The 10,933-nt window shown below is 34.4% G+C and overlaps 2 protein-coding genes and 1 non-coding gene across 3 annotated transcripts; all 3 read left to right on the forward strand.

The window, feature by feature from the left end:
* Positions 1-2,774: 2,774 nt before the first annotated feature.
* LOC131617565 (elicitor-responsive protein 1-like) lies at positions 2,775-4,027 on the forward strand. The gene is made up of 4 exons (XM_058888831.1): positions 2,775-2,940; positions 3,032-3,239; positions 3,517-3,652; positions 3,892-4,027. The coding sequence occupies exons 1-4, from the start codon at positions 2,874-2,876 to the stop codon at positions 3,961-3,963; spliced, it is 483 nt and encodes a 160-aa protein (XP_058744814.1). The 5' UTR covers positions 2,775-2,873; the 3' UTR covers positions 3,964-4,027.
* Positions 4,028-7,547: 3,520 nt separating this feature from the next.
* Positions 7,548-7,619, forward strand: TRNAK-UUU (transfer RNA lysine (anticodon UUU)). Its single transcript has one exon. It is a non-coding gene; the product is annotated as a tRNA-Lys (tRNA).
* Positions 7,620-8,068: 449 nt separating this feature from the next.
* LOC131620941 (uncharacterized) lies at positions 8,069-10,671 on the forward strand. The gene is made up of 9 exons (XM_058892132.1): positions 8,069-8,184; positions 8,266-8,385; positions 8,632-8,914; positions 8,988-9,390; positions 9,479-9,578; positions 9,688-9,747; positions 9,824-9,907; positions 10,032-10,139; positions 10,252-10,671. Exons 1-9 carry the CDS (start codon positions 8,116-8,118, stop codon positions 10,558-10,560), a joined length of 1,536 nt encoding a protein of 511 aa, XP_058748115.1. The 5' UTR covers positions 8,069-8,115; the 3' UTR covers positions 10,561-10,671.
* Positions 10,672-10,933: the final 262 nt, after the last annotated feature.

Here is a 10,933-nt window from a genome sequence, read left to right on the forward strand (position 1 = left end):
TCTTCTTCTTCATCTTTCCATAGCAAACGAGGGTCCCTTGCACATGCCTCCCCACCTCCATCTTCACATAGATGTGTGAGCTCACCTATTCAGGCATGAGAGGCATCCCAATCCCAGGTGACTGAGGCGGCACCTGAGGCATCCCTGGCCCAAGCAACACCTAAGGCACCTCAGGGTTTTGGAGGAGGTCCGTCAGACTTTTCACTACTGCCTCTTTACCCGGACCATGTTGTTAGACATATCTAGGATAGAGAGGTAAAATTTAGTTGGACTCAATCTTTTGAACCTATGTTTTTTGTAATATTAAATTATGTTTGTTGGATTCATTCTTATTAAATTATGTATGCATGAACGTGATCCGCTAAAAATCATCAATCATGGGAGGAAGATTACTGACCTGCCTTAGCCTAATAAGTCGTGGTTTCAGAAAGTTTTGCAGCAATCCGGGATGTGATACTTGTGCAAGATCGGTTATGTTACAGTTAACCATGGTATGCTTAATGCGTTTGTAGAGAGATGGCACACGGAGACGTCAACATTTTGTCTACCATGTGGTGAGATGACTATCACACCGGACGATGTTACACGTCTGCTGCATCTTCTAGTTAGGGGCATCTTTTACATCATGGGAAAATTAACAAATACGAGGGGATGGATTTAATGGTAAACTATCTAGAAGTTAACCCAGAGGTTTCCATTGAGGAGTTTGATTTCACCTGAGGCACTCATGCTAGGTTTACCTTCTTGGAGAAGGTATTTACATATGAGGTACTGAGAGCATAGCAGACTATTGGTGATGGTGAGCAGGTAACGCAACATCGAGTGTATGCTTTGAGAGCATACCTGTTTTATTTGCTTGGCACTGCCTTTTTTTGTGGACAAGAGTGCCACTTACGTGGATGTCAGCTACTTGTGGTACTTCGATAACTATGAGACGATCCATGAGTACTCTAAGTTATCTGAAGCTTGTATGTGGAAACGAAGCAGATGACAGGCAGTATCACACTTTTGACGGTAATATTTCTTGGTCTTTTAGTGCTTATGTGTCATTAAATTATTGCAACGATGTTATTAACTAATGATTTGTGTGTCCTCCAATGTTTTTCAGGTTTGGATCCTCCATCAATTCTCATGCATATCCGGCTGATCATGTTTACCGACTTATACTAAGGACATACTGCATGCTTCTACATTCTCCCCACTCAGAGGGAACCAAACGACGCAGTTGTTTAGAGTTTATATTGACCGCTTGATAGAAGAGGATATACACTTTCAATCGTACATCGATCACCATGATACGATTTCCTTTAATGCATAGTCATATACTCTGGATGGTTGGCTTGTGGGTCAAGTCTGACATCTCTTTATCTGCCTGAGTGTGTCATACGCCAGTCGTCTACATGCAGTACATTCTTAGAGATCCTTATGTGTCTGCTCCTCCCAATTTGAAACGTAGAGATATGGATGATATGTTTGATGATTATGTTAGTCATCTGGTACCAAATAAGGCACGGAGTACATAGTAGAGAACAATTGGAGCTACGTAGACGGTTACATTTGGTGGTTCTTCCATGTGTCATATCCTTATATGATACAAGATGCTCCAGGAGATCCACCTAGGCCGGCTCCTGAAGAGATACTCGAGGAGGACCAGGCTAGAGCGGATCATGCTCATGATGAGGGCCTAGGTGTCATCGTATCATGCAGATTAGGCAGACGGGTATTGACGGAGGACTCTTTCTAGATGGCTCTAAGGCGAGGGGCATTGTAGATCCCATGATGGTGGAGGCTCGGGAGACTCTGCAATACAGGAGACAGCGTAGGAACTGGGGGGCACGAGGGCGATGCCGACTCCGAGTTCGTCATACGCAATTAGATTATTGTATTTGTACTCTTGATACTTTTTAGGTTGTATTGTAACTTTTAGATTGTATTTGTGTAATCTTGACTTGTAACTTTATATATATATCATTTCATTCATATCATTAGTCTTGTCGAATCCTAGAATACTTTCTAACTATTTGATATGAGAAGCATTTAAAAATAATCACCGTTTTGTCTGCATAAAATACGGAGATACATCTCTGAAAACTTTACGGAAATGTATCTCTGAAACAAACTGCCTTGTAACTTAAAAAAGATTTCGGAGATTTATCTCAGAAAAAAATTTACGTTAAACTAAAAAAGATACGTCCGAAAATACATTTTCAAAAACTAAAAGATATTCTAAAAACTTCATAAAATCCAGAATTACATCTCAAAAAACTAAGAGACATTTTAAAAATTACATAAATTCCTTTTCAGATGTATAGGATTATGCATTAAGAATATCTCTGAATGTTTTAGTAGCAGCCCCAATTGAGTAATATCAATTGTTTTACCAAGTCATAAATACAGTTACATTAAAATCTGAAATAACTTAAAATATTATTTTAATACAACAAATGTTAGTGTCCGAAATTAATCCATATTCCATAATATACGAAATTTCGAAACAATTGTGTTTGATTTATTTTCCTATGGCAATTGACAATTATTTATTTATTTATTTATGGTTTTGGAAATGGGAAGACCAATGTTGTGGCATACAATTGACCCGTGTGTGGTCCACGTCGTTTCATTTGATTTTTCTACCAATACCATACCAATTACCAAGTCTTCATGCTATGAAAATTCTATATATATATATATATATATATATATATATATATATATATATATATATATATATATATAAAAAGAATAAACTTCATATCTCCTTCCATAATCATAAACATCCACTTAAACCCTAAAATAGATACTTCAAATTAATACATCATAATACAACAATATTTTCTTCTCAACTTGAATCTAATCTTCATATACTCAAAGACATGGCAATTGGATTCATGGAAGTACATCTTCTCAAAGCAAAAGGCCTCAATACCACTTGTTTCTTTGGTACTATATACAAATTTCTTTACTCTTATTTTAAATTAATAACTTATTTTTAGTATATAAATATATAAAAACTCTTTGTTTATTACTATAGGTGGAATGGAAGATCCCTATGTTTTGATACAATATGAAGGCCAAGAACATAAGAGTAGTGTCGCCAAAGGTAGAGGAAGAAACCATGTATGGGATGAGAAATTTATGTTCAAAGTAGAGAATTTTGGATCAAAAGATAAACACAAAATCATTCTCAAGATAATGGACAAAGACACCTTTTCAGCTGATGACTTCATGGGACAAACCATGTAATGATTACTACTTCATTATCATCTATGTTTTTTTTTCTTCTTTCTTATCACCACCGGTATAGTCTTGTTCGGAGATCAGTTTTGACATCAAGTGGGTTCAGTCCCCTTCCAATCACAATAGTGGGGATCAAACTGTGGTTCTCTTTACCAAATCCAACGTTAATCACCACTAAATCAACTAACAATTGATTATCATCTATGATTCTAATAAGTCACATTTTGTTAATTTGTTCATGTGTTGATTAAACTAGTATTTTCGTTATTCTTTATATAGGATCTATGTGAAGGATTTGTTGACTCAAGGTGTAGAAAATGGAGTTTCTAAGCTACCACCTCTCAAGTATAGAGTTGTTCGAGCTGATGAATCTTATCATGGAGAAAATGATGTTGCCATTACTTTTACTCCCAAGGTAAAATATTGTCATGTTAACTAATTTAACAATTGCTAATGATGCTAACTTGAAGTGCAAATACAAATCCAATAATATTCTACTTTATAATGTTGAATGTTTATATATATATATATATATATATATATATATATATATATATATATATATATATATATATATATATATATATATATATATATATATATATATTGAGTTTTGGTTTCATGTTTGGTTATTTTTTTCTTTGTCGGAAATAGGTGGAAGATGAACTTATTATTGAAGAAGACATAGGAGAATGGAAAGAAAGTAACTACTCCTATCTATCTTAGATTAGCATGGGTAGCATATGAAAATAAAATGTAACTTCATAGTATTTTTGAATTTTCATTATGTAACATCATTATTCTTTTATTTATTTTCTTAGCAATTGTTAAAATGAAAAGGTGGTTAGAGGTGATTGTTAGTTAGGCTTATAGTAGTTGTTACATGGAACCTCTGTGATGCTTGTATATTCATTTCTAAAAATTCAATTTAATGAGTGAAATTAATATGAAGAAAAAGTATAATAGATTTCTTTTCTTGACAAGAAAATCATAAAAATATGAAAGAAGGAAGAAAAGGAACATAAAGAAATTGGTTATAAACTGTTATTCTTTACATTTTCTTTGAAATAAGATTACAACTGTTATAGAATAAAAAATAACCTTTTCCATCCTAATTAGAATTTGCAGTGTGCAATGATGAGAGGACAACGAAGGAAGGCTTGAAAAGTGAAATGGCTTCAAAGGAAAGAAAGACTTCAAACAAAGGAAGGCTTAGATTGCATGGGAGGACAACGAAGTAAGTTCATATTCCAATTCAGAACATGAAGAAAGATCAAACTTTGCATTGATGGATTCGCATCATTTTGATGATGAAGAAAAATGAGATTAATAATTTTTGAAACAAATAGTAAACCCTCATATGATGAATTTCCAAATCCTTTCCTTGAACTGGATGCGGAATGTTTAACACTATCTAGACAATGTATAAAACAAAATAAAATAATGGCTTAAATGCACCTTTGGTCCCTGTAAGTTAACGAGTTTTTGATTTTCGTCCCTATAAGTTTTTTTTCTGGGTCTGAGTCCCTATATTTTACTTTTGCGTCTGTTTTAGTCCCCAAAATCAAAATCCGCAGGAAAACCTGCAGATTTTCCTGCGGATTTTGGCTTTAGGGACTAAACCGCAGGCAAAAAGTAAGATATAAGGACTCATACCAACAAAAAAAACTTATAGGGACGAAAATCAAAAACTCGCTAACTTACAGGGACCAAGGGTGCATTTAAGCCAAAAATAATTTCATGTCTAGAAAGTAAGGCTAATACGATGCAAATAGAATTAGAAAAAGTTATGTTGGAACAAAATATGTTCATGCTCATACTCCTTGAGTTTTGATGATAACAAAAGTACTTAAAGAACAAAAGGGTATTATTAATGTTTGATTAAGTGTGCAGGTTCATTAAAGCTAGTTACTACCTTGGTTCTGACCCAGTTAATTAGCTTGTATAGAAAAAGCATGAAATTTAGATTCTAAAGGATCAGAATCTAGATTTCAAATAAAACCTCAACGTCAAAAGAGACTCGGCATCTGATATTCAAATTGAAATTCAAGCACCTTGATGGAAACACAAGTACAAACGGTCATTAACCGTACTCTGTGCAAAATCAGTGTCATCTTATCATAATGCTAGAATTATGGAGAAAGTCAACTAGAGGTTTTAGCACAAGGATCAAGACTGAATGATATGATTTCTTCAGTCTACCACTTCATGTCTATGGACAACCTTACTTGAGAAAGACACAAAGGATAAAGATATTACTCAAAAGATGAATATCGTCATCGTACCAACTCCAACGTCTCTCTCTTGGAAATTGCTTCTTCAGCAAAGACACTTGTGCAAATAACTTTCAACGTCTCTTTTCTTCTCTCTATATAAGGAGCTGAAGATTCAAAAAGGAAGTAACAAGATAATACAACAAGAAGACACGACAAGAACAGAAACTATTATGTGCTTTTAATTTTGTATATAATTGTTGTGTATGCACATATTCTTGAGAAGGTTCTTACATCTGTATAACTTAAAAATCTCAGGAACTAAGATTTTTGCGTGTGTTGTATTATTTGTATATTTAATTGTATATCACGTACATTTTGTTGTAATTCTAAACACTTTGTTTAGAATTTGTAAGAAGTCTCATGCTTATTGTTTGAGTACAGAAGTCTTGAACGGATAGTTTAGGCAAGGAAGTCTCTCATATGCGTGCTTAAGCAAGGAAGTCTCTTTTTGGTATGATTAAGTAAGAAAGTCCTAAACATGTAGTTTAGGCTAGGAAGTCTCTTTCAGGTAAATTGAGCAAAGAAGTTTTGGACAGTGTGTTTGGGCAAGAAGTCTCTTTCTGGTGAGATTGAGCAGGAAGTCTTGGACTTGTGTGTCTAAGAAAATTGTAATCAGGTTCTGGTTATAGTGAAAAAGCTCTTGCGTGACAAGGGGATTGGACTACTCTCATTATAGAGGAACTAGGATAAGTATTGTGTGTGATTTACTTATTGCTTCTGCACTTTAAATATTCCGCTGCTGCATACTCCAACTTAGAATCTGAACTTGGTCAGATACAGAAGTTGTTTTAAAAAAGAGCATAAGTTATCAAAAACACAATTCAACCTCCCCTCACCCCTTCTTGTGTATTTTTCTCATTTTCAGTTGGCATCAGAGAAAGTTTGTGCTTAATACTTAACAATGATACAGAAAAAGATCTTGAAGAGAAAAAGTATATTAGACAAGAGATATTGGTGATAGTCATGTTACTAGCACTGATATTTCACATGATTATAGTGCCCATGAGAAGAGTCATTACTCTGCTAAACCACCTGCATTCAGTGGTGTATCTACTCATTTTAAATGGTGAAAAAGCAAAATGTACACCAATGAATCCAATGCACACTACGAGTCTCACCATTGCCACGCCCAAAAAAAAAGATTTAAAAAGAGATTTAGTGTTAAAGATAATGTCTGAGGGAGGGATTTGAATATAAAAATAAAATAAATTGAAAGAGTTAAAGGTACTACATCTCACAATAGTAACTGAAATAGAGAATAAAGAATGTAAGCCTTCAATAACGATTAAAAAGGGAAAAAGAGACAAACAATCTTTATAATGTAAGCCAAACTCTAAGAAAAACTCATTACTTCACCACTAATTAACCAACACAGAAATAAAAGCCGAATTCACACAAGTCGTGATCCATTTCATCCACCGACTATAAAAGTTTATATGAGCCAAAACAAAGTCAAGGTAATCCTATTCCACCGAGTTGAAAGATTTTTTAAAATCAACCTTAAACATAAGTAATTTTTCTTGTGTTTTTTAACATCTTCGAAAATTTCATTATTAATGAGAATACCATCCAAAATGTGTCTCTCTTTAACAAATGGTTTTTTATTCTCCTAAATCAACTTTTTAATCACCTTTTAGAGCATATTAGCCAGAATCTTAGTCAACACCTTATAAACACAATCCACAAATATCCAAATATATGAAGTGAAAACCACATAACCTTTGTAGAGCATCAACTTATGGAGTCAAACCAATAAAAGTGTAATTTGAACCTTTGACTAATTTTCCATGAACATGAAACCTGTGCATAAATTTCAAAAAGTCCTCCTAAAGATCCACCCTAAAATCCTTGAGAAAACATAAATTAATATCATTCAACCCAAACATTTTAAAACTATCACAATTCTAAAGTGTTTAACAAACTTCAGCCTCCATAAAAGGATCCTCCATCGCACAAGTTGTCTCAAGTGATTTTTTGCTTGAATTGTAGAGTATAATAATATAAATACGTTGCAATTACACTTTTATCAAAACAGCCGACTTAGCTCAGTGGTAGAGCGCGTGGCTTTTAACCACGTGGTCGTGGGTTCGATCCCCACAGTCGGCGTGCTGTATAATTCACACTTTTTTCAAATTTGTAGAACCTGAATCTAATGAAGTTCACCATTGTTTTCAATTTTTTTTTTTTTTTATGACTTTTTTGGTTTTGTAAAGCCATGGTTCATGAGCTTCATGACACTTGCATTTCATTGATGTACTTCACGTCACCACCTCCACCATTTAATTCAACATTCCACAAAAGGAAAAAGTATATATATTCATATGATCTCCATGCAAAACTTCAACCCAAAACTCATTCCACCGATTCCACTCCACCGCAAATTCTCATATATAAATTCACACATTCACATTCCTAGTTTTCATTTTGACTAAAAGTCCATTAAATGTAAAGCATAATAATGTTCATTCATCCCCTGCACCTAACTATAACTATATACTTTAATGGCACCCACTATATAAGAACCTTTTGACCGTGACCAACTGCATTAAATAAAAATTGAACTAGAAGGTCTCTTTGTTCTTGATACTCACATACATAGGCAATGAAATTCGAAGACTATCTCATGGAGAAAAGCCAAGAGTCTCAAAATAGACAACAACTTGAGAACGAGGTGAGTAATGAGTAACTTCATTTCAACCCTTTTTTTTATTTATTTATGTGTCTGTTTTTTATTTCATATATGTTCTCATAGGTTGTTCAATACCAAGCACAATTGAAAGATGAAGAGGCACTCAATAGGGTCTTACTTTGTGCAACACTGCATGGACCTGTTTGTTCTCTTCAACATATTCCTTCACAGTTTCCACCTCAGGTTTAGTACTCAATACATGTGTATGTGGATACATTTTATTTTTTAAAAGGACATAATACATTGGACTATTTCGACCTATTTAGCACTGACACCTCGAGAAAAATGTGTATATGTGTCAGTTTAGTGTCTAAAACCGACAATGACACTTGTAGTTACATTTAATTTATTCATGTTTTTAAATTATTATCAGTGTCAGTCTCGCATTTCATGTACTTTATGGATTTTGAGATATATAGCATATTGTAGGTTTATGAGCTTCTTGAAGAATTGGCATTTGTAGAGGAAGAGATTATTTTGCTTGAAAGAAAAGTTAAGGAACTAAAACTTAGATTGAACCAGGAGAGAAATGAGACGATGGATTGGAAACTACGCCATGGAAGACAGCCTAAACTAAGTAACCAGTTCCAAGGATCATTTTCACACAACTTTGAAGTGTTCAATAAAGAAAGAAAATCAAAAGATAGAAGGGCCTCTTTAGGTTCTTCATTGGATATTCATAGCTTATTTTCCACCCCAAGAACATCAAAAGGTAAGCCTTGTGTTCAATTTTCTTCTTCTTCTATTGTTCAATTTTCTGACAATTTTGGATATTTGTTGAACAGAACATGAAGTGCCAAGAAGGAAAACAGGTCAAACTCCAAGACAAAATGTCATTGAGAAACCAAATGAATTGTCAGAGGAACTTCTTAATTGTCTAATTGGCATTTTCCTTGAATTGAACCAAGCATCATTGGACATAAGAGAATCAGAAACTACTGTCCCAAGACTCACTCTTTCCTGCATGAAGTCGAAAGGCTTCATCTCAAAGACTAATTCATCCAACTGCAAGACAAATTCATTCCTTTCAAATGGAAATGCATCTTGTCTTGACCCATATGGTATATCAGCAGATTTGGATTGCACAGCAAGAGATGTAGGACCTTATAAGAACTTCATCCAAATTACTAGCAGTTCATTAGACACTGAGTTTTTTTCACACTGTTTGCCAGCATTCAGAAAATTGAGGTTGGTATTTAGCTTTTAGTAGCTCAATTATTATTGTTTAAACATTATCTAAATGGTATAGATGTTATCTATTACCCTCCTTTTTTAGGGTCTTGATGCATAAGCTATGTGATGTTGATTTAAGTTTCTTGAGCTACAAGCAAAAGTTGGCATTTTGGATCAACATATACAATGCCTGCATAATGAATGTACTGTAAGGAATTTCAAGTTTGCATTAACAAGAACTTACCAAGCAAGCATCGGACACGATACATGTTGAATCTTAGAAACCTTTTTGTATTTGTTATGAAATTGCAGGCATTTTTGGACCATGGCCTTCCTTCTACACAAGATAAATTGTTGTCTCTTATGAATAAGGTATAGGTGATAAAGAGACTCTTTTTTTTTGTTAATGATTGTGCGAATATTAACTATGTAGTTATGCATGACTCAGGCCGCAATGAATGTAGGCGGGATAGTGCTGAATGCTCTGGCTATTGAACACTTTATTCTTCGGCATCCATGTGAATCAAAACATGTATGCAACATATTTTCTTATCCTGCAACAATGTCTCGTCTAACCTTTTTCTGCCACAAGAATTAAATATTACTGAAATTATTTACGTAGCTCAACTAATTATGAAGAACACAAAAATGATTAGGGTCCTGTGGATGAAAAGGAAGTCCTGGTGAGGCATGCTTATGGTGTGGGGTATCCAGAACCCAATGTCACGTTTGCTCTCTGCCGAGGCACTTGGTCTTCACCAGCTGTAAGTGTATTCTTTCCAAACTGGTAAATTAACTTTAATGAAACAAATTGAGGAACCAGAGTGCAAATTTGATGGGAGGAAGTTAATTAATATCAGGCGTTTCTTGTGGCAGTTAAGGGTGTACGCTTCAGAAGAAGTTGTGAACCAATTAGGGAGGGCCAAAGTTGAGTACTTGGAAGCATCAGTTGGTATAACAAACAAGAGAAAGATAATTGTGCCTAAGCTTCTGCAGTGGCACATGCATGATTTTGCAGATGAGATGGAATCACTAGTGGAATGGATCTATAGCCAACTGCCACGCTCAGGATCATTGAAAAGAGCCATGATGGAATGCCTAATAAGGGAAACAAAATATCCCATGTCTAAAATGGTAGAAATCCAGCCATATGAATCAGAATTCCGCTACATCCTACCCATTTAATCTACTGAAGCACTAAGAAAAAAAATGGTGTTATACTATTTGTTTGATAGATAGAGCACTACAATGTTTCATCAAACAATATCTACTAACATTAATGCATTAGACAGAATTAAACAGAAAGCTATCAAATAAAAAACCCCGCATTTTTAACAATAACATTTCTTGGCTTAGAGTATGAACTTCTTTAAGTAATTAATTTTTGTTGCACCTTAAGGTGTTGATAGTGTCCTCCACGAGAGAGTTGATGCCTTTGGAAGAAGGAAAGATTTCCCAAGTACTAATATCATTCATTTTCTATTTAAAGCTCGTAGCAAGGCAAAACTAAAAGGAAAAAAACTGCAGCACAGTACAGAATATAATTCTTCATAAGTTG

Source organism: Vicia villosa, linkage group LG7 (genome assembly GCF_029867415.1).
Source record: "Vicia villosa cultivar HV-30 ecotype Madison, WI linkage group LG7, Vvil1.0, whole genome shotgun sequence".
Lineage (NCBI taxonomy): Eukaryota > Viridiplantae > Streptophyta > Magnoliopsida > Fabales > Fabaceae > Vicia > Vicia villosa.